This window comes from Carlito syrichta, unplaced genomic scaffold (genome assembly GCF_000164805.1).
Source record: "Carlito syrichta isolate Samal-C Ts95f unplaced genomic scaffold, Tarsius_syrichta-2.0.1 Scaffold316442, whole genome shotgun sequence".
NCBI lineage: Eukaryota > Metazoa > Chordata > Mammalia > Primates > Tarsiidae > Carlito > Carlito syrichta.
The window spans coordinates 366917-391046 of record NW_007260538.1 but is presented as its reverse complement, the minus strand read 5'-3'; the positions used below and the strand labels follow the sequence as shown (position 1 = coordinate 391046).

Here is a 24130-nt window from a genome sequence, read left to right as displayed (position 1 = left end):
ATTTCCCCCTCTTTCTCTTACAGTGGCACTTTCCCCCTAATCACTGTAAAAATGCTATTTTTTCTCCCATCTTAAAAACAACACATTTGAAATTTTTATTTATTTCATTCTGTACTTTTGTATTTCAATTTTAATAATTTTTTAGATACAGGGTCCCACTCTGTCATCCAAGCTGGAGTTCAGTGGCATGATCATGGGTCACTGCAGCCTTGAACTCCCGAACTCAAATCATCCTCCTGCCTCAGCCTCTCAAGTAGCTGGGACCACAGGTATGTGCAATCAGGCCCAGCTAACTTTCAGAAAGTTGTTTGTAGAGATGAGGGTCTTGTTATATTGCCCTGGCTGGTCTCAACCTCCTGAACTCAAGTGACACTCCCACCTCAGTCTTCCAAAGTGAAAAACTCAATTGACCCCCTTTCAACAGCTTTCCCTCCAATAATTTCCCCTTTCCTCCCCTTTTCCATTTTCCCCTTGAAAACAAAAGCCCTAGAGTCACCTTAACTCAACACCTCCAATTCCTCTCTTCCATCCTCCATCTGAACCACTCTGGGCAGCCCTCTGACTGTACCACTGAAACTGTTCGTCAAGGTCACTAAGGGCCTCCATGTTGATAAATCCAGTGGCTCCACCCTCGGTCTCCATCTTGACCTCTCAGGAGCACTGGATACACACAATCCCTCCTTTCCTCTTGAAATGCTTCTGCAGGAAACCATCTCATTTCCTCTTACTGGCCATGGATCTCAGGCTCACCAATTCCTCTCCCTGGCTTCCCAAAAATGGATGCTCCAGGATTCAGATCTCAGACTTCTCATCTCTACCTGCGCTCACCTGGTGATCTCATCACTTCTCAGTTATCCACGGCATCGTGTATTGTCCAACTCCCCACCTTACAACTGCTGACCCCTCCCCTCCTCTGCACAGGCTACTACCTACTTCACATCTCCATTTGGGTATCCATTGCAAACCTTAACGCCATACATATGTCAAATAATAGGAGCCACACATCTGGTGATGATATAAAAATACATGTGGGTCACACGGGGTGACTCACGCCTATAATCCCAGCACCTTGGGAGGCTGAGGAGAGGACTGCCTGAGCCCAGGGGTTAGAAACCAGCCTGGGCAACTTGGCAAGACCTTATCTCTACAATAAAACAAAAAATTAGCCGGGCATGGTGGCTCATGTTTGTGGTTCCAGCTAGTTGGAAGACCGAGGCAGAAGGATTGCCTGAGCCCAGCAGGTTGAGGCTGCAGAGGACGAGCATCCCACTGCACTCCAACCTGTAAAACAGTGAGACTCCGACTCAAAAAAAACAAAAGTGTAGATGTGTATGTGTACATATATGCCCTTACATTTCCAAGCTGTGTCTACTAAGAAGGCCTAGAAAAAATGACACCAAGCCAGGCAGGGTGGCTCATGCCTATAATTCCAACACTTTGGGAGGCAGAGGCAAGAGGATTGCCTGTGCCCAGGGGTACAAGACCAACCTGGGCAACATGATGAGACCTTATCTCTACAATTAAAAAAAAAAAAAGTTAGCTGGGCATGGTGGTGCATGCCTGTAGTTCCAGTTACTTGGGAGGCTGAGGTGAAAGGATTGCCTGAGCCCAGCAGGTTGAGGCTGCAGCAGCCATGAGCAGGCCACAACACTCCAGCCTGGGCAACAGAGTGAGACTCCGACTAAAAAAAAAAGAAAGAAAGAAAGAAAAGAAAAAATGACACCCAGTAAGCAATGAGCACACATCTTGGTTTCTAAATAATATTCTCAAATAATAATTTTTAAAAAAGGAACTAGGACTCCTTGGAGAGATGGCTATTTCTAGAAGTAGGACAAGGTAGACAGGGGATGACCCAAGAACATCCTATGGTGTCAGAAAGTTAAAAAATGGTCCCAGCTGGGCTCGGTGGTTCAGCCTGTAATCCTGCGCCTTGGGCGGCTGAGATGAGTGGATTGCCTGAGCCTGCGGGTTCGAGACCCGCCTGGGCAACTTGGCGAGACCTCATCTCTACAATAAATCAAAAAATCAGCTGGGCGTGGTAGCGCATGCCTGTAATTCCGGCTACTCAGAAGGCTGAGGCGGAAGGATTGCCGGAGCCCAGCAGGTTGAGGCTGCGGTGGCCGGGAGCGGCCACTGCACTCCAGTCTGGGCAACAGAGTGAGACTCCAACTCAAAAAAAAAAAAATGCCCCCAATGTGGTGAGGGCATGTCAAAAGAACACAGTATCAGCTCAAAGCAACTCCAAAGGCCACATCAGAGACAATTTGAGCATCCAAATGAACAATAATAGTGACAGATAACCCATAGAGGAAAATAAATATCCACGAGTCCATATGGAATAACAAATAAGCAATTGAATGAGTAAATGGGACCAGGGTAACTATTTTTACAGCAGAATTCCAGTTAAGACACCAGAAGGCAGACTAGAAATAGAAAACCACCCTCACGTCAATAGCTCGAGAGTAATTACTGCAGGAAAGAATCATTAACGGACAATTCCTCCCCAGCATGACCCAGGAAGCATGGAACTCTCCCCCCTGGAGGCTCCTCTTCCCCTGACCTGTATCTTCTCCGAGCTTTCCTCTCTTCTTCCCCCACAACCCTGCACTGATACCAGCCACATGCAGGTGCCCTATGTAAGGGGGAGGTGAGGAGATCCTCTCTTAGGGAGACCAGGTCACATTCGACCCACAGCTGAGCCCATTCTCACGTCTGATCACAGGCACCCTCTGTAAGAGGGAGACCATTCTCCCAGCCCACCACCACACACTGTGGTCGCAGAAGGTCGAGTCCACCAAGGACTGCTTCCTGGCATCAGTCATAAGAAGCTCCCCATTTCCTGTGAAACTGACAAGAAATACACAGAAACTGTATTCTGAGGGAACAAACTTTTTTCTCCAAGATTAGGATAAAAAGGAAAGAAACGTGACTATATACAACTGCCTCACAAAGAGCACTTCGGTGGGTGTGTATAAAAACCTTCCTTCGCTGGAGCCTTCAGAAAAATGAGAATCTTAAGAATCCAACAATTGAGTAGCACAAAGCATGTTTTGTCCCTTGCCACAGTTCCTGGTCCCTAGTTCATACCCAACAGCCTCAAACTTCCAGGAAATCACCGAGACTCCAAAAGAGGAGACGAGCCGTTGAGTAGAGAATACTGTCAAAGACATGAAGATCATGCATTTGACCCCAAAGAGTTTTTATAGATACATGCTCATGGGCCAGGTATGATGGCACATGCCTGTAGTCCCAACTACTCGAGAGGCTGGAAGAGGAGAATTGCTCGAGTCTGGGAGTTGGAGACTGCAGAGGGCTATGACTGCACCACTGCACTCTAGCCTGGGCAACAGAATGGGACCTTGTCTCAAAAAAAATAAAAATAAAAAATTAAAGGGTGCAGAAAGTAGGGAAGAAGTGAAGTCTTGGATAGGTTTTCATCCAAAAAGGGTGGTGAGCGTGGAAGATTCAGGGGTCAGTGGAGTAAGCTCACTCCATCACATATGCAGACACACTATTCACTCTCAAATACTAGAGAAGGCATCCTTAGCTGAGGCTTCACACGAAAGAATCGTCAGCTCTGAGTCCACAACTCCCTAACAGAGAGCAGTTCAAGAATGTGTCAGGTCCAAGGACCCGGCATGACACAGAAATCTAAAATGACACATTTCTAATGACAAACATACAAAGCACCCTGCCTACATTTTTGGTTGAATGTTGTCATTTGGAAATAGATTTACTCACTTTGACATGTGTTCCTGTTTGTGAAAAACACAGTGGCTCACGTCTATAATCCCAGCACTTTGGGAGGCAGAGGTGAGAGGACTGCCCGAGTCCATGGTTTTGAGACCAGTCTAGGCAACATGGCGAGACCCTGGCTCTACGATAAATCAAAACATTAGCTGGGCATGGTGGCACATGCCTGTAGTTCCAGCTACTTGAAAGGCTGAGGTGGAAGAATCACCTGAGCCCAGCAGATCAAGGCTGTGGTGGCCATGAGCGTGCCGCTGTACTCCAGTCTGGGTGACAGAGTGAGACTCCGACTCAAAAAACAAAACAAAACAAAACAAAAAACATCTCTAGGAACAGGATAGCTCAAAAAACATGAACTTAACAACATTCAGCCATTCTTGACCTATAAAGTAGCCAGTTTGCATGGTTATTTAATTAGTTATTTAATTATTAGTAACACACGCAACCTAATGTGTTACTATTAATGTCTTGATCATGAAACTATTTTTGAGGTACTCATTTTAGACAATCTCTTTTGCTTGTTTTCTTGGTAAATTTTGTTCTAGTGTGTAGGTGGGATATCTTCATGGAATAATTTCCATAAGTGCTAAATACTCTTTATTTAATTTTGATATTTGTAACAACCAAATATGTGTCATATTACAATAAGTATAAGCCAAAAAAAAGATGCTGAAATAAGTTCAAATACTCTACTACATAGGAAAAAAGGTCAAAATACCAAAAAAGTTCCAAAATGTACCTCAGAGGAAAAATACAACTGTTTAAAAGTATTTGATTAAAAATGAAACACTCATTACAAAGCTAGACAAGTTCAATACTTTGTTTTCCAGAAAAGTGTGCTCCATTGTGTCAGACAAGAAATCTATGATTCACGCAGCTTTCCTGCCCAGTAACCTCAATCAATAATCCCCCAAATAAAAATCAATGTTTGTTTTAATAACAATGCAATGAATAATACTAATGATAATACCATAAGATGGATTCATTTAATACTGTTTCTAGTAAACAGAATTATTTTCCTTCAATAAGGCAGTACGTTAACAAACTATATGCATCTAAAGGTAATAAATTCTTAGGGGTGGGTGGAGTAAAATAAATAAATAAATAATAAGGTAATAAATTTTCAGAGCATAAGAACAACAACAAGAAGAAAACCTGAAATGATAGATTACCTTTCAAGGTAACCCCAAAGTGCTCTAATGCCTTTGTTTATTGTAGCTCACACACATACACACAAACACACACGTGCAGCGGCATGCATGTTCACAGCCACACCAGCTTCGACCTGCTAGGCTCTGGCAATCCTTCTGCCTCAGTCCTCCAAGCAGCCGGAACTATAGGCATGCACAACCATGCCCGGCTATTTTTAATTTTATTGTAGAGACAAGGTCTCACCAAGTTGCCCGGGCTGGTCTCGAACCCATGGACTTAGGCAATCCACTCGCCTTGGCCTCCCAAAGTGCTGGGATTACAGGTTGAGCCACCGATCCCAGCCGTACTCCCTAGTTTTTAAAAGGTTGCAAGGCTGGGTGCGGGGGCTCATGCCTATAATCCCAGCACTTTGGGAGGCTGAGGAGGGAGGATCACCTGGGGCTGGGAGTACAAGACCAGTCAGGCAACAAAGCAAGACCCTCATCTCTTCAAAAAATCCACAAGTTTTCCAGGCATTGTGCTATGCACCTGTCTTCCCAGCTACTCAGGTGGCTGAGACAGGAAAATCATTTGAGCCCAGGAGGTTATGGCTGCAGTGAGCTGTGATCGCATCACTACTTTCCAGCCTGAGCAACAGAGTGAGACTCAACTCAAAAAAAGAAAAAAAGGTGGCACTGTCACAACATTTATGCTCAGGAAGTCCCCGGAAAAGAACAAGGTCCTAAAGGCAATGACATCTCCCGTACCCTGATTTTAAGAAGCAAAGTCAATATCCATGTTTTAAAAAAGGAAACAAGCTGCAAAACAGAACTATGAGTGCTGTCCTCGGTATGGATTAGAAATGATTCAGTTATATAAAGACCTGAAGAGTCCCAAATTCCCTTCCTAGAGCTTCCTAGCCATGAAAGAGAGAAAACTGATGGTTGGGCAGGACAGGTGGCTCACACCTGTAATTCCAGCACTTTGGAAGGCCCAGGTGGGAGGAATACTTGAGGCCAGGAGTTTGAGGTCGCAGTCTGTCTACAATCTGGAGGAATACCAGGTTGTTCTAGAGACCAATCTGTCTCTAAATAAATAGACAAGGCTGGATGTGGTGGCTTTGGGAGGCCGAGGTAATAGGATTGCTTGAGCCCATGGGTTCGAGACCATCCTGGGCAACTTGGCAAGACCTCATCTCTACAATAAATCAAAAAAGAAGCTGGGCATGGTGGCATGAGCCTGTAGTTCCAGCTACTTGGAAGGCTGAGGCAGAAGGATCACCTGAGCCCAGCAGGTCAAGGCTGCGATGGCCGTGAGCGTGCCATTGCACTCCAGCCTGGGTGACAGAGTGAAACTCCAATTAAAAAAAAAAAATTAGTTGGGCCTGGTGGCATGTACCTATAGTCCCAGCAACTCAGGAGGTTGAGGCAGAAGGACAGCCTGAGCCCAGGAATTCGGGGTTCCAACTCAAAAAAAAGAAAAGAAAAAATTCTTATTATTGCACTTGTTATAGAAAAAAAATAGAGCAATTTTTTTTCCACCAAGGCTTCCAATTTACTTCAGAATGCTGTACATATGGTAATTTTCTAAGCAGGCCTTGTCAAGAGACACAATGATAAAACACTTAAAGGTCTTAATTGGTTTTTATTAGTGATGCCAGAATGGGGCATCTCCTCATTCTACAAAACAGTATTCTGATGAGCTGAGCAGAGGCTGGCTTTGTAGACAGACAAGGCTGAAGAAAGCAGAAATAGCACAAAAAGGAACAGGTCATCTCACAGTCACTTGCCTTGGGGGATTACTATGCTGAGTCAGGTTGACTGCCATCTCCTGCTTTTTAGAAAACTGGCCCATTTCAAAGTTCTGTTTCATTACGTGGAACTTAGCACAAGTGGCTCCATTCTGGTTTGGTCTGGTCAGTGGGGCCCACATGCAGGAGGCTAGCCAAAACAGTGGCCTCCCACAGATGTGGCTTCATATCCCGGACATGAAACAAGTTGGGGAGACAGCCTGGAAATGATTCTCAACTGGGGGCAATGACCAGCCTCACCCAGGGGGAGCTGGAAAGACGTGAAGGAATACCAAGTTGTTCTAGTGTCTGGATGGTGCTGTCAACAGGCAGACTAGGGTCACAGATGTGTAGGGCTGTCCCTGTGATGAACACAGTGACCCCTTCAAGAAGCCCTGCCGCCAGGCATGGTGGCTCACGCCTATAATCCCAGGACTTTGGGAGGCCAAGACAAGGGGACTGCCTGAGCCCACAGGTTCGAGATGAGCCTGGGCAACTTGGCGAGACCTCATCTCTACAATAAAGTCAAAAAATTAGCTGGGCATGGTTGCGTACGCCTGTAGTTCCAGCTACTTGGAAGGCTGAGGCTGGAGGATCATCTGAGCCCAGCAGGTTGAAGCTGCAGTGACTGTGAGCGTGCCACTGTACTCCAGCCTGGGTGACAGAGTAAGACTCCAACTCAAAAAATAAAAATAAAAGAAGCACTGCCCAGAGTGACAGCTATCTCAGGGCAGTCATCCTTCAGGTCCCCAGACAGTGGGAAGAACATACAGAGAAAAGGACAGAGCCATAGGTTAGAGAACAAGCTGCTAACCCTTCTCAAGAAAGGTTTCTGTCAGAAATGTTTATTTCTGTCCTTCTTAGAGACAGGTTCTGACTCTGCCATCCAGGTTGGAGCGCAGTGGTACAATCACAGCTTACCACAGACTCCAGCTCCTGGGCTCAAGTGATCCTCCTACCTCAACCTCCCAGAGTGCTGAGCCACAGTCATGAGCCTCTGTACCCAATCGCAAATCTTTTACATAGCTCAGAAGTCTACCTGGAGGAAAGCCATGCCAAAAACAGTCCACTTGGGTGACCCTTTTGCAAACTCAATCCCAATCTGTGCACTGGTAAGGCCAACATATGCCAGTATTATTAACTCTTAGAAAGCAGTTCTGTCTCTTCCACCCTGCAGAACACTCTAAGAATGCTTATCCAACATTAACTCTAGTTGAAGACTTAACATGCAGTCACCAGTAAGCAATGATTATTCATGGCAAAATAAAAAGGTGCCAAAAGAAAGAAAAAAGTAGGCCAGGCGTGGTGGCTCATGCCTGTAATCCCAGCACTCTGGGAGGCCAAGGCAGGAGGATTGCATGAGCCCAGGAGTTTGAGACCAGCCTGTGCAACATGGTGAGACCTCATCTTATATCTTAAAAACAGAAAAAGACAGGATTATGTGAACCTAGTTTTTAGTGACAAGTTGTAAACTTCCCCAGTGATTGGTTTCCTATCTTTTTGTTTTGATTAATTCCATCCAAACAGTATAGATGTTTGACTCGGGTGAAATTCTCATAAGCGTTACCTGGCTTCCTCGAGTACTTTGCCCATCACTCTGTTTTTTCCCTCCTGGTTGGCATCTTCATTTACATCAGTTCCACCAAAGATGATTCCAAAAGGGATTTGAAGACCTGCAAAATAATGACACTTACAACACAAAATTTCGCTTTGGATATGCCCCTCACCAACCCACCCCAGCAACAATCTTAAAAACTGAAGTTCCCCCAACATGGACACTGTGTAGTGTGTTGTGTTTAATTTTATCCTATTCTCTTGAATACTAGAACAGGAAACGTGTGAAAAACATGACACTGGAATTAATCCTGGGAGACACCAAACACTGCTGTCAGAAATACTTTTTAATTAATTTGCTTTTTTTTTTGAGTTGGAGTCTCACTCTGTTGCCCAGACTGGAGTGCAGTGGGCGCTTCTGGCCACCGCAGCCTCGACCTTCTGGGCTCCGGTGATGATCCTTCCGCCTCAGCCTTCCAAGTAGCTGGAATTACAGGCATGCACTACCCTTTAATTTTTTTTTTAGTCAGAGTCTCAGTCTTTTGCCTAGGTTGGAGTGCAGTGGCACTCTCACGGCCACCACAGCTTCAACCTGCTGGGCTCAGGCGATCCTTCCTCCTCAGCCTTCCAAGTAGTCGGAAATACAGGTGCGTGCTACCATGCCTGGCTAATTTTTTGATTTATTATAGAGACAAGGTCTTGCCAAGTTACCCAGGCTGGTCTCAAACCCCTGGACACAGGCAATCCTCTTGCTTCTGCTTCCCAAAGTGCTGGGATTATAGGTGTGAGCCACCACACCCAGCTAATTTGCTTTATATTTTAAGACAGGACTTAGTTCTGTTGCTCAGACTTGAGTCAGTGGTGCAATCATAGCTTTGCAGGCTCAAATTCCTGGGTTCAAGTGAGCCTTCTGCCTCAGCCTGCTGAGTAGCTGAAACTACAGGAACATGCCACCATGCTTGGCTAATTAAAAAAAATTTTTTTAGTAGAAATTGGGGCCCTGAGATGTTGTTGCCCGGGTTGGTCTCAAATTCCTGTCCTCGTACGATTCTCCCACCTCAGCTTCTCAAAGTGCTAAGATTACAGGTGTGAACCACCACATCTGGCCCCAAATAAAAAACTATTCTTAGCCCCATCTATCAAAGTCAAGTGTCTCATTCTTAGGAAATGGGCTACATCAGAACCATCAAAATGTAGGCTGGGTATGGTGGCTCACACTGTAATCACATACAGTCCAGTGCCTCAGGGAGGCAGAAGCAGCAGGATTGCTTGAGCTCAGGAACTGGAGACCAGCCTGGGCAGCATAGTGAGACCTCATCGCCACAAAAAAATTGAAAAATTAGCTGACTGATGTGGCCTGCACCTGTAGTCCCAGCTACTCTGGAGGCTGAGACAGAAGGATAGCCTGAGCCCAGGAGGCCAAGACTGCAGTGAGCCGTGATTGCACCACTGCACTCTAGCCTGGATGACAGAGTGTGACCCTGACTCAAAAGTCCATCAATGTTGACCCCCCAAAAAGCGTATGCTCAATTTAGCTCTGTGGGTTCTCAATTGCTAGGTAGAGACCAAGAGAGAGATGAGAGAGACATGGACACCCCAGGTGATGTCTTAGGAAAGTTCACGAACATGGAAACAGCAAATTACAAACAACATAACTAAAACAAGAGCCAAAAGAACTCAAGATGCAGTGTGTGATGCCGGCAAGAATATGCAGAGGGAGCTGGCTGACCCTGCATGGTCAGAGGCTGCGGGGAGTCCCACTCCTGGCCTGCCCGCTAAACATCTCATGGGCGCAGGTGTGACAGGTGGCAGGGGCATCTCGGGCTCCTTGACAGGTGCATCAAGGGCGGTTTCACATATGGAGAAACCTAGCTTTGGGAATTACTTGTTTTCTTGTTCACTTCTCAACGCAGCTCGTAGGAACACGTTTTCTCTCTTTTCCTCTGAGCTATGATCCCATGGTTATGGTAAAGCCTATGTCCATTGTTCTGATGCTGTACTTGCTTGAGATGTGTTAGAGGCTCATCTTGGAACACCTGCGCTTGGTACCTCGTTGTTCAAGAGTCACTGGTGCCTGGGCATCCCAGGAAGGACTGAGAAGTGACCCTGGGGAGGCTGACGGATAACCCAACCACAACCAAGATGAGTGGTCTCCAGGTGGACAATTCTGGGTGATCATCCAAGCAAGACATGTGGCCCATGGCCCGCACCTTCCCCACGGCCACCGCTCCATCTCTCCACTGTTCAAGCCCCTGCCCTAAGCCCAAGATTCTGAAGCGGTTTTTCCAAGGCACGTGCCTGGCCAATTCCCCGTGTACCAGCTCTTGAAATAAAATCACCTTCTTGGAATTCTCCTGGAATAACGGCACCATTGTTTTCTTTTTCTTTTTTTTTTTTTTTTTGGAGTCTCACATTCATGGCCACCACAGCCTCAACCTGCTGGGCTCAGGTGATACTTCCACCTCAGCCTTCTAAGTAGCTGGAACTATAGGCACACGCCACCATGCCCGGCTAATTTTTCTTGATTTATTGTAGAGATGAGGTCTCTCCAAGTTGCCCAGGCTGGTCTCAAACCCCTGGGTTCAGGTAATCCTCTAGCCTCAGCCTCCCCAAGTGCTGGGATGACAGGCATAAGCCACCACACCCAGCTTATACGTGCACTTTTCTTGCACCACAGCTTGTGCTTATTCATTTCAGCCAGCAAGAAACGAGAAGCAGAACTCTCACAAGGAAAAGATTTCTCAAGGTCAACTCAAAATCTGGAATGAGACCGTCGCCCTAAGTCACCTAGCAGGCCAGATCTCACTGGAGGTCACACAGAGATTTCTCACACAAGCTATTTCTACTGAGCCATTTAAAGGAGAAAATACCGATTTTTGCTTTGAATCATTTTGACATGCAGACCAGTAGACTCTGTCTTTTTTTTTTTTTTGAGTTGGAGGCCCAGTCTGTTGCCCATGCTCATGGCCATCCCACGTCGACCTGCCGGGCTCAGGTGATCCTTCCGCCTCAGCCTTCCAAGTAGCTGGAACTACAGGCATGCACTGCAATGCCCGGCTAATTTTTTAATTTACTGTAGAGATGAGATCTTGCCAAGTTGCCGGGGCTGGTCTTGAACCCGCAGGCTCAGGCAATCCGGTCCTTCGGCCTCCCAAAGTGCTGGTTTTACAGGCTGAGCCACCAAGTCTGGCCAGATTCTGTCTTCTCTCTATGTTGGTCACTATCACCCTAGAATTTCACTGTGAAGATTCAGCCTCAAGATACTAAGAAGACAGGAACATCCACAGCACAGCACGGTTGCTAAAAGCAGCACAACTGGACAACAACACACATGTGCACTGGTGACAACCAGTCCTTCTTCTTAGGAGTTGTGTGTGTGTGTGTGTGTGTGTGTGTGCGCGCGCGTGCGCGCGCATGCATGCGTTCATGCAGAAAGACACAGAATCCAGCTGGGTGCGGTGGCTCACACCTGTCACCACTCCACGTTGGGAGACGGAGGTGAGAGGACTGCCTGAGCCCAGGGGTTCAAGACCAGCCTGGGCAACTTGGCAAGACCTCATCTCTACAATAAATAAAAAAACTAGCTGGGTGTGGTGGTGCACGCCTGTGGTTCCAGTTACCTGGAAGGCTGAGGCAGAAGGATCGCCTGAGCCCAGCAGGTTGAGGCTGCCATAGCTGTGAGCATGCCAGGGCACTCCAGTCTAGGCGACAGTGAGACTCTGACTCAAAAAACAAACAAACAAACAAAAAAAACCACAAAATCCACTGGGGAGTGAGAGAAGCCAATATGCACATTGGTGGACACAAGAGGCATATATAAAAACAATTAACTCCTGGGCATGGTGGCTCATGTCTGTCATCCCAATACTTTGGGAGGCCAAGATGGGAGGACTGCTTAAGTCCAAGAGTTTGAGACCAGCCTGGGCAACATAGCGAGACCCCCATCTCTACAAGAAAAAAAAAGATGAATGCACATTTGTACATACACTGATCATCTGTGAAAAGACACACAAAACACCAGCTGTCATCACCCCTGGAGCGGGAACTTGGAAAACTACAGATCTGGGAGTAAATTAGGCTTACTTTCCACTCCAACATTTTGTATAGTTTGAATTCTTGACTACAAACCTGTAAGAATGCTTTCAAAAACACAGACAGACTAATTAAAGGCCAACCCAGTGAAGATGCTTCACCACCACCACCATGGGTCGAGGCTTTGGGGGATGTTGGGAGAGGATGAAGATTTTCATGCATGGGAAAGGCATGGATTTTGGGGTCCAGAGACAGGTTGTGGTTGGAAAGAAAATTTCCCCCAAAAATGTCCACCTCCGAATTCACAGAACCCATGAATATGTGACAGGGGAAAGGGGTGTTAAGGCAACCCACAGAATCAAGGCTCTAATCAGTTGACCATAAAGCAGAGGAGATGACCCTGGGCTCTCAGGGGGTTCCACATAATTATGGGGGACTTGAAGTGAAAGGTGAGAGTCCACATCACGTAAAGAAGACCTCACCAGCCACAACAGCTTGAGGTGGAGAAAGCAGAGGAAGCCAAGGAGGGGGTGCCCCTAGAAGCCGCAAAGACAAGGCAGCAGGTTTTCCCAAGAGCCTCCACCAAGGAGCACAGCCTTTCGGCACCTAAAATTCAGCCAGGAGACCCTGTCGACTCCCCGACCTCCGGGACTTAGGATGATAGATTTGTGCTGTTTGAAGCCACTGGGTTTGTGGTCAATAATTACAGCAGTAACAGGAAACTGACACTCTAGTGCCACAAAGGGGCGTTTCCCCAGAAAAACTGCACTGAAGGAGGCTCCAGAAGATAGCAGAAAAGTCTTTTTCAGTGAAATTGCCAAAGAGGGAAAAATAAATACATAAAATGTATACACCGAGTATCCAAGAGGCAGTTTGAAAGAAATGAGCATACTTCGTAATTAAGGTGATAATCCATTCTAACTCAGTAAGCCCATTAATAATAATTCACTTATGAATTATTAAGGCCAAGACAGGAGAATTACTTGAGCCCAGGAGTTTGAGACAAGTCTAGGAAACACAGTGAGACCCTGTTTCTACAAAAAATAAAAATTACCCAGGTTTGGTGATGCACGCCCACTTAGTCCCAGCTACTCCGGAGACTGAGGCAGGAAGATTGCTTAAGCCCAGGAGTTTGAGGCTACAGTGAGTTATGATCACATGACTGTACTCCAGCCTGGCCAACAGAGTAAGACCCTGCCTCTAAAAGCTATACAAAATAAGGCCAGGCATGGTGGCTCATGCCTATAACCCCAACACTTTGGGAGGCTGAGGCAAAAGGATCACTTGAGCCCAGGAGTCTGAGACCAGCCTGGGCAACATAGTGAGACCCCCATCTTTTTAAAAAAATCAAAAGATTAGCTGGTGCGGTGGCACACACCTGTAGTCCAGCTACTCAGAAAGCTAAGTAGGGAGGATCACCTGAGCCCAGGAGCTAGGGGCTGCAGTGAATTATGATTGTGCCACTGCACTCCAGCCTGAGGACAGAACAAGACCCCGTCTCTGAAAGAATTATTAAAAATAATAAGATAGACGCCACTTTGTGGCTTTGGAAAAGTTCACAAAATTATGTAAAAGCTATCTAAGCTATATGTAGGAATAAAATATAGTCCACATATATGCATGTGCATGTAAAACATTTCTAAGAAATAGTAGATAAAATTTTATAGATAACAACACACCTTATGGTTGAAAGACTTGCCAAACTCAGCCTTAAGGTTTAAGACTCTATAAAAGAGCCACAGCAGTCAGGGCTAAGCTTATAAGAGCACCTGTCATCCCAGCACTTTGGGAGGCAGAGGCGAGAGGATTGCCTGAGCCCACGGGTTGGAGACAGCTTGAGCAACTTGGTGAGACCTAATCTCTACAATAAATCAAAAAATTAGCCAGGCATGGTGGTGCTCTTCTGTAGTTCCAGCTACTTGAAAGGCTGAGGAGGAAGGATCACCTGAGCTCAGTAGGGCGAGAGCAATGGCCGTGAGCGTGCCACTGCACTCCAGCCTGGGCAACGGAGTGAGATTCCGACTCAAAACAAAACAAACAAACACCTACTGATCTATAAGGGGTATGAACTTTATCCAGGCCTAAGAGGAAAGTTCAGCCCTGCACTTCTGCATTCTGGGATAAGCCTCAGACCCTACTATGTTCCATGACACTTCAAGAGAAGTCAAAGTTATGAACTCATACCACAGAAGTTATGAACTCATTATTCTGGGAATAATACTGTCAGAAACACTGCTCCTCTTACAGAAGACAGTTAGTTTACATAGTTCAGGCAGCATCACAATAATACAGAAGTTCAGATAAATTCTCCCGAGATCATGTGCTCAGCTGCCTGTACAAAGACATTCTCTGTGATGGTTATGGTAAAAAACAAACAAACAAAAAATGAGATGCCATAAATGTCTATGAATCGAAGACTTTCAAGTGTAGCCTTTCTACACAACAGATGAGGCGGGTCTGTGTGTGCCACCGAGTCAAAGTACCCAGACATGTCACTGAGTGGTGAAAGCATGGCACTGCATGGGCACAGCAGGCTCCCACCATGTCCGTGTAGATGCATCTGGGAGTGCGTGGCAGCCAGACTCCAGAACAGTCGCCCCCTCACATTCACACTCAGGAAGGCCTCTCCCATGATGGGCAGGGCTGATGTGAAGGTGGACACCTGCCGTGGGTTTGGCTGGACTGGGGGAGCTGGGATGGCTGGTGGACCCCTGCACCTGGGTGTGTCTGGGATTTCCTAGGAGATGGGCGTGTCCTTCAGTGGCCTGGAGTGGCCTTGGAGTGGGCAGAACCTCCCACTCGGCCCCCCAGGCGGCCACAGGGCAGAGAGAGAGGAGATGAGAGCTTACTGAGTCTCCTCTTGCTCTCCCTTCCCTCGTGGATGCTGCACTTCCTCTCTTCCTGCCCTCGGACATCAGACTCCAGATTCTTCGGCCTTTGGACTCTGGGACTGGCACCAGCAGCCTTCTGGGGACTCTTGGGCCTTCAGCCTCAGACAGAGGCTGCACCGCTGACTTTTCTGGATTCAAGGATTTCGGACGTGGACTGACCATGCTGCCAGCATTCTCATTGCCTGGCTTGCAGGCAGCCTGCTGTGTGGCTTTGCCTTGTAGCCGTGTGAGCCAGTCCTCCTAATAAATGTCATTTTGTATATGCATATGTCTTATCGATTCTGTGCCCCTGGCTGATACAGTTGACTTTGTAAACAGCAGGATATGTGGAATTCACGACATCTGACTCCCAAGGCTGGGTCATAAAAGATAAGGAGACTTAGAATTTGCTCCCTCATGGATTGTTCTCTCTGGGAAAGCTGACCACCATGTCACCAAGACACTTCAGCCACTGTGGAGAGGCCCGTGAGGAAATCATGCCCCATGACAATGGCTGGTGCGAGTGCCCCATCCGGCTGTAGACCCACCAGCCCCTGTCAAGCCACCAGATGAGACCACTGCCTCGTGGGAGACTCTGAGAAAGACCATGCAGCCATGCAATCTCTGAATACCATCTGGATTCCCACAGGAACTATGAGATAAGAAATGTGGCTGGGCAGAGTGGCTCACGCCTGTCATCCCAGCACTCTGGGAGGCAGAGGCAAGAGGATTGCCTGAGTTCAGGCATTTGAGACCAGTCTAGACAACTTGGCGAAACCTCATCTCTACAGAAAAAAAAAAAAAATTATCCGGGCATGGTTGCACACACCTGTAGTTCCAGCTACTCAGAAGATTGAGGTGGAAGGATCACTTGAGCCTAGGAGTTTAAGACTGTGGTGGCCGTGAGCATGCTACTGCACTCCAGCCTGGGTGACAGAGTGAGACTCTAACTAAAAAAAAAAAAACTTAAAAAAGAATATGTGTGTGAGTTGCCAAAAAAATGTATACACATTTTAAGAAAGAAAAAAACATATTAAAATTGCAATATTCAATATACACCAATAACAAAAGTTTAACGCTATCTTTTAAGCGAACATCATACTATACATTGCTACCATAATTCAATTCAACTTTGAAAAAGTAACACATAGATGACATTTCTTAAAATGTGCATACATTTTTTGGCATCCCTGATATATGCTATATATATATACATGTATAATATATATGTATATCCCCTCTAGAGACAGTCTTATCATGTCACCCAGGCTGGAGTGCAGTGGTGCAATCATAGCTCGCCTCAAACTCCTGGGCTCAAGGAATCCTCCCATCTCAGCTTCCCAAGCAACTGAGACTAGTAGCATGAGCCATCCTACCTGGCTATTATTATTATTATTATTATTATTATTTTGTATACATGGGGGTCTCAAACTTCTGGCCTCAAAAAGATCCTCCTACCTCAATCTCCTAACATGCTGGGATTACAGGCATGAGGCACTGCACCTGGTCCCCAAATATATATTTTGCAGTAAGAAATATGCATTGAAGAAATGCAAGACGATACTTTTGTTTTTTTGAGTCAGAGTCTCACTCTGTCGCCCAGGCTGGAGGGCAGTGGCATGCTCACGGTCTCGACCTGCTGGGCTCAGGCGATCCTTCTGCCTCAGACATCCAAGTAGCTGGGACTACAGGCATGTGCCACCATATCCAGCTAATTTTTTGATTTATGGTAGAGACGAGGTCTCGCCAAATTGCCCTGGCTGGTTTCGAACCCCTGGGCTCAGACAATCCATTTGCCTCTGCCCCCCAAAGTGCTAGAATGACAGGCATGAGCCACCATGCCTAGCAAAGATGATACTTTTAATACAGCAAAAGCAATTTCAATATGCACCCATTCCCACTTGGCACAGTTATAACATTTCAGAAAATGACTTCATAGAAAAGCAAACCCAAGAGATGATGGCATCCCTTCTATTTCTGAAAGGATGAACAGGAGACACTGTCTCGTGAACTGCTGGACGCGGCAAGTGATTTGGTTTTCAGTACTCCCAGGGCTTTACTTGGAAGGGAAAGAGTATTACCCTGCAGAAGTCTGCCTCCTCTATAGAGGTGCAGAGCCAAGGCGGCCTCGCAGTTCTCGGCCATGATGATCCTGGCAATCTCAGACGGGCTCTCAAAGTCAAAGGCATCTTTCAGAATGCACATGTGTCCTGCTGCCTCCAGATGGGCCCTTTATCAAAAGACACAGAGAAAGGGAGAGGAGGCATTAATACACCATGAGTTGCTGCTGTGATTATAATTTTAAGCCAGTTCCACCGATAATACTTATTTACCAAATGGCCCTTCAAAGGCAGGACAAGACTCCCAGGTAATAACACCAACCACTCATCCACCAGTCTCAGACACCCAGGGCTGAGTCTAGGGCAGAGCCGGTGGAAGGGAGGCCACTTCAGGAGGACTGAGCAACCTTCAGACATGGGCACACACTACCATTCTCAGTGGCATTTGGCGTGGCAAAAGTCTCCTCTCCGAGGTTCTTAATTCCGCTTTTTTTCTCCTATCCCTTAATTGTGCACGGTACCTGAAGTTTGTTTGGTTTTTTTAGGTTTCTATTACTCAATTCTTTTAAAAGACAGCCGGGCTCGGTGGCCCAGCCTATAATCCCGCGCCTTTGGGAGGCTGAGGTGAGTGGATTGCCTGAGCCTGCAGGTTCGAGACCCACCTGGGCAGCGAGACCTCATCTCTACAATAAATCAAAAAATCAGCCGGGCGTGGTAGCACATGCCCGTAATTCCAGTTACTCGGAAGGCTGAGGCGGAAGGATGGCCGGAGCCCAGCAGGTCGAGGCTGCGGTGGCTGGGAGCGGCCACTGCACTCCAGTCTGGGCAACAGAGTGAGACTCCAACTCAAAAAAATAAAATAAAATAAAATAAAATAAAATAAAAAGACATCAAAAGCCAGACCAGGCGTGATAGCTCATGCCTATAATTCCAACACTTTGGGAGGCCAAGGTGAGAGAATTGCCTGAGTTCATGAGTTCGAGACCTGCCTGAGCAACTTGGAAAGACCTTGTCTCTACAATAAATCAAGAAAAATTAGCTGGGTGTGATGGGGCATGCCTGTAGTTCCAGCTACTAGGAAGGCTGAGGTGGAAGGATCACCTGAGCCCAGCAGATGGAGGCTGCAGTGGCAGTGAGCATGCCACTGTATTCCAGCCTGGACAACAGAGTGAGACTCCTACTCAAAAAGAAAAATGAATGAATGAATGAATGAATGAATGACTTCAAAAGTCAACTATTACCATAACTTTGAAAAATGCTTCATGGCCTTTCCATTCTACCTGCAAATATGTTTTTTCTCCTTCTCTCTACCCTAGTTGAGTTCAGTACCTGGGACCCTATATCTAAAATACAAATCTAATAAAGAAAAAAGAAATGTTTTGAATGGCAACAATGACATGAACAAAGAGACAAATGAGAAACTAGGGGTAAGGGAACTGCTAGCAATACTCACACATGCAGGGTACGGTGGCTCACCCCTGTCATCCCAGCACTTTGGGAGGTGGAGGCGAGAGGATTGCCTGAGCTCACGGGTTTGAGACCAGCCTGGGCAACTTGGCGAGACCTCATCTTTACAATAAATCAAAACATTAGCCAGGACTGGTGACATGTACCTGTGTTTCCAGCTACTTGGAAGGCTGAGGCAGAAGGATCGCCTGAGTCCAGCAGGTTGAGGCTGCAGTGGCCATAAGTGTGCCACAGTGCTTCCAGCCTGGGCAATAGAGTGAGACTCCAACTCAAAACAACCAACCAAACAAAAACTCACACACACAATGTTAATTTGCTTAATATATAAAGAGTTCTCATAAATCAATAAGAAAAAAAGAGAATGACCAGGGGCAGTGGCCCAGGCCTATAATCCCAGCACTTTTGGAGACTGAAACAGAAGGATTGATTGAGCCAGGAGTTCAGGACCTGGCCAGGTAACATAGCAAGACCTCTTCTCTACAAAAAATTAAAAAAAAATAGCTGGGCATGGTGGCAAATACCTGTAGTTCCAGTTACTCAGGAGGCTGAGGTGCAAGGATTGCCTAAGCACAGGAGGTCAAGGCTGTGGTAAGCCATGATTATGCAATTGCCGACTGTACCACTCCAGCCTGGGGCAACAGTGCAAGACCCTGGCTCGAAAAAGAAAAAGAAAAAAAGAAACAAAAAGGAAAGAAGAAAAAAGAAAGAGATTAACAACCCAATAGAAAAATAGAGATGGCATAAAATTTCAGTCCATAGAAAAATAAATACAGTTGGGTGAATGAAAGAAATGGTGTGCAACTTCAAGCATCCTTTTTTTTTTTTTAATCTAGAATATCTGTAGATTAAAAATTCTGTCTGAGGTTTTATGAAATAAACACTCACACATTCATTGTGAGAGAGTAACCTCTTTGGTGGGCAGTGCAGCAACTGCTAGCAAATTGAAAATCCACAAGCCATAAGACCAAATAACTCCACTTTTAGGAATTTATTCCAAAGACACACTTGGATATGCATGCAAAAGCACGCACCTAGGAAGTCTGCAGCGGTGTCTAAAGCAGCAAAAAGACAAAAAGGCCACCTCAATGTGCATCCATGTGGCACGAGTTATCTTATGGCAGATACAACCGTCACGTTCTTCTGCCATTAAAAGAACGTAGCAGGCCAGGCATGGTGGTTCATGCCTATATTCCCAGTACCTTGGGAGGCTGAGGTGAGAGGATTCTCTGAGCCCACAGGTTTGAGATCAGCCTGGGCAACTTGGCAAGACCTCATCTCTATCAAAAAAAAAATTAGCCAGACACAGTGGGCATGCCTGCAGTGCCAAGCTACTGGAAAGGCTGAGGTGGAAGAATCATGACTCCAGCAGATCCAACAGACAGAGTGAGACTCCAACTCAAAAAAAGAAAAAAAAAAAAAGAATGTAGCAGATCACTAAGAATTAGAATGAACTCTGACATACATTGTTAATAAAAACAGAGGGATAGGAAGAATACTTTGTATCTATGTACTGCATATGTATATATACACAGTATCTCTAGGAGGATACTAAGAAACAGATGACAAGGAGAACTCAGAACTAGGGTTAGAGAAAGGCCATTTTCCTTTCTTTCTTTCTTTTTTTTTTTTTGAGTCGGAATCTCACTCTGTCACCCAGGCTGGAGTGCAGTGACATGCTCAAGGCCACTGCAGCCTCAACCTGCTGGACTCAGGCAATCCTCCTGCCTCAGCCTTCCAAATATCTGGAACCATAGGCGCATGCCACCACGCCCAGCTAATTTATTGTAGAGACAAGGTCACTAGAGGCTAGTCTTGAACCCCTGGGTTCAGGCAACCCTCTCACCTGTTTCCCAAACTGCTGAGGGGACAGGCGTAAGCCACCCTGCCCAGCTTTCACTGTTAATTTCAATGGACCCGGTCACTGTGAGTCAATGACACTCCTTCCTCTCCCAGAAACTCAGCATCCTTTGGAAATGCTGATGGCAGCTGACTGAGAGAAGCAGGAAGGACAGCTGTGGGCAGTTTAGCCTAAAACGTATTACCATACAGAAACAGAAATTCAACACACCTCTGCGCACAGGTGCATACCGCATCTCCTCCATAAATCTCTAAGAAAGAAGAAGCCAAAAAAGTGCTGATAAATGGAAAAGAGAGGGCTTGGATTCTACCTGGAGAATCCACCCCCAAGAGACTTATGACTTATGCAGATACTGGGGCAGCTGGGCTGGAAGTGCTTCGACAACGGGCTCTTCCTGATCCATTAGGCATATCTTCAAACAGCATTTTGGTACTAACTTTACGATCTCATAAATATTCTAAATGCAAATTTTTTTAAGATGAGTTCTCTGTGAGCTAAAATTTTACCCTCATTTCTGGTTGATTTGCAATGCCTTTAAATCACTCTATCCTTATTCCTTCTGTCAAGTAATAACTCGATTCGACTAATAAATTCACCCAGCACCTGCTATACACAAGGAATTCTGGTTTGCCTTAAAGAAGACTTTTTAAAATGAAAGCATCTCCAGTATGAAGAGATTTTGAGCATCTGCTTGGCACCTTCAGGAAGAACAAAGGTCTATATTTGCACCCCTGACTCATTTGCCCGGTGGACAGGTACCTGACGGTGCAGTGGAACTTAATCACTTCTGTGTTTAGCATATGAGAATGTTCATAAGCTACAATGTCTACATTTAAAAATTTTTTTAAAAAGATAGCAAGAAGCCGGGCTCGGTACCTCAGCCTGTAATCCTGCACCTTTGGGAGGCTGAGGTGAGTGGATTGCTTGAGCCCGCGGGTTCAAGACCTGCCTGGGCAACTTGGTGAGACCTCATCTCTACAATAAATCAAAATGAGCCGGGTGTGGTAGCATGTACCTGTAGTTCCAGCTACTTGGAAGGCTGAGGCAGAAGGATCACCGGAGCCCAGCAGGTCTAGGCTGCGGTGGCCAGGAGCGGCCACTGCACTCCAGTCTGGGCGACAGAGTGAGACTCCAACTCAAAAAAAAAAAAAAAAAATAGCAAGAACAAATTCAGGGCCAGTTGCGATGGCTCATGCCTGTAATCCTAGCACTACAGGAGGCCAAGGCAGGAGGATCACTTGAGATCAGGAGTTTGAGACCAGCCTGAGCAAAATAATGAGGAAACATGTCTCAAATATATATATATATTTCAAGCATAAAAAGGAGTGAATTTGCCACAATGGCTCACGGCTGTAATCATAACACTTTGGGAGGCCGAGGTGAGAGGAATGCCTGAGCCCAGGGGTTCAAAACCAGCCTGGGCAACTTGGTGAAAGCTCATCTATACAATAAATTTAAAAAAAAAGGGGGACGGGGGCGGCATGGAGGCACACACCTGTAGGTCCAGCTACTTGGAAGGCTGAGGTGAAAGGATTGCCTGAGCCCAGAAGGTCAAGTCTGCAGTGGCTGTGAGCTCAAGCCACTGCACTCCAGCCTGGGTGACAGAATGAAACTCAAAAACAAACACAAAGAACAAATTCAACAGTGCAGATAGTACCCACTATATTCCCTCCATATCCGTGTGTCCTTGATGATGCTGAGATGGGAGTTAGGAATCTGAGGCCCTCACGGCTGTTGCACCCTGTGGCCTCCACCTGTGAGCAGCTCCGCCTGTGAGCAGGTGGCAGGGCTCAGAGAAGCTGGGCCTCCCCCACAACTCATCCGAGAAACCACCCTGTCCTCCCACCGGTGGCAGGAAAGTCAGTTGTGCTGGACTGTAGGACATCACTCCCTTTCCACTAGTTCAGGAATTTCTGATTACAAAAGAAAGACTCTTTTATAAAACATTTAAGAAGAAAGAATCCTGGTCTCAGAATGAAAAAGACACCAGTCCTTGTGGGACACTCACACCAACTCACCGGCCCAGAGTAGTAAAGCCCGAGCAGCGGGCCACCTCCCTGGCCTCCCCACGGATCAGGGGAGATGACAGATTTGAAATACAGCAACGACAGACCTGCAGGACATTGACGTCACCAAGGACCCTCAGTGCCGTGACTGCAGTTTGTAAACTATAATACGTACGCGCTTTTTTCATGGGATTCTGGCCTACAAAAGACGACAGCAATAAAAGCACCTTTTTTTCCTACATACAAAATGCACATTGGAATTTTTTTTTTTTTTTTTTTTTGAGTTGGAGTCTCACTCTGTCGCCCAGGCTGGAGTGCAGTGGCATGCTCACGGCCACCACAGCCTCGACCTGGTGGGCTTAGGCGATCCTTCCTCTTCAGTCTTCCAAGTAGCTGGAACTATAGGCGTGCACCACCACGCACAGCTAATTTTCTGATTTATTGTAGAGACAAGGTCTCGCCAAGTTGCCCTGGGCCCGGGCAATCCTCTTGGCTCCATCTGCCAAAGAGCTGGGATGACAGGCGAGAACCACCATCATGCCTGGCCAAAGACAACTGCGATAAAAGCACTTTTTTCCCTACATACAAAACACACATTGGATTTTTTTTAAATGTGAAATTCAATGACCTATCAGGCAAAGTGGCTGGATCAGGAGGTGTCTTAAGCTCACGGGTCAACTGAGATGAGGTCTCTGAAATAAATGAGCTGGGGAGGCAGGGAGGGTGAACCACCAGAGGCAGGATGCATTTACAGGGAACCTGAGAGGGAGGCCATGGCAGGGGTCCCACCTGTGGGTCCAGGAAGACAAAGCCAGCATGGCAGCTGAGCTCTGAACATGCCTGGTCTAAGCAGAAGTATGCTGGGCATGGAGGATATGTACGGCTCACTAATGCATGTGTTTATAGGTAAAATATAAGTTACTATTTATAGATAAATAGGTCACTTTTAGGTTTATGATATATAGTTACACCTTGTCACGGGACAGACCAAAATCATAATACTTGAGTATATTGCATGAAAGAGAAGCTATTATTAAAATTGGTTTTATGTGTTTCCTTTTGCTTTGTTTAATGTGACTACCATTCTAAAAAATCTAAAAGTAGCCAGGTGCTCACATTACATTTCTCTTTTTATCAATATTTTTTATTATGATATTGTGGGGTACAGTTAAGGGTTGGGTATACCAATATGCTTCATTCAGGCACCCTTGTTGATAAGACATGACATTTCTATGGGATGGCAGGTTGTGGTGGCTCATGCCTGTCATCTCAGCACTTTGGGAGACTGAGACGGGAGGATTGCTTGAGCCCTGGAGTTTGAGACCAGCCTGGGCAACAAAGCAAGACCTCGTCTCTACAAAAATAAAAAAACTAGTCAGGCATGGTGGTGTACACCTGTAGTCCCAGCTACTCAGAAAGCTGAGATGGGAGGATCGCCTAAGTCTAGGAGGTCAAGGCTTCAGTGAGTCATGATCACGCCACTTCACTCCAGCCTGGGCAACAGAGTGAGATCTCCAGGCAAAAAAATAAATAAATAAAAGTAAGTGCAAGCCGGGCTCAGTGGCTCAGTCTGTCATCCCGCGCCTTGGGAGGCTGAGGTGAGTGGATTGCCT

General features: G+C 46.3%; 1 protein-coding gene across 1 annotated transcript in view; it reads right to left on the bottom strand.

Annotated features, from left to right (window-relative positions):
* The window catches only part of GLT1D1 (glycosyltransferase 1 domain containing 1), a 111480-nt gene that overhangs the window by 82252 nt on the left and 5098 nt on the right, over nt 1-24130 (bottom strand). Inside the window, exons 2-4 of the mRNA XM_021707217.1 lie at nt 22530-22716; nt 17208-17356; nt 8238-8343 (exon numbers count right to left, since the gene is read on the bottom strand). Coding sequence (XP_021562892.1) covers nt 8238-8343; nt 17208-17356; nt 22530-22716 — 442 coding nt within the window. The remainder of the gene's footprint in view (nt 1-8237; nt 8344-17207; nt 17357-22529; nt 22717-24130) is intronic.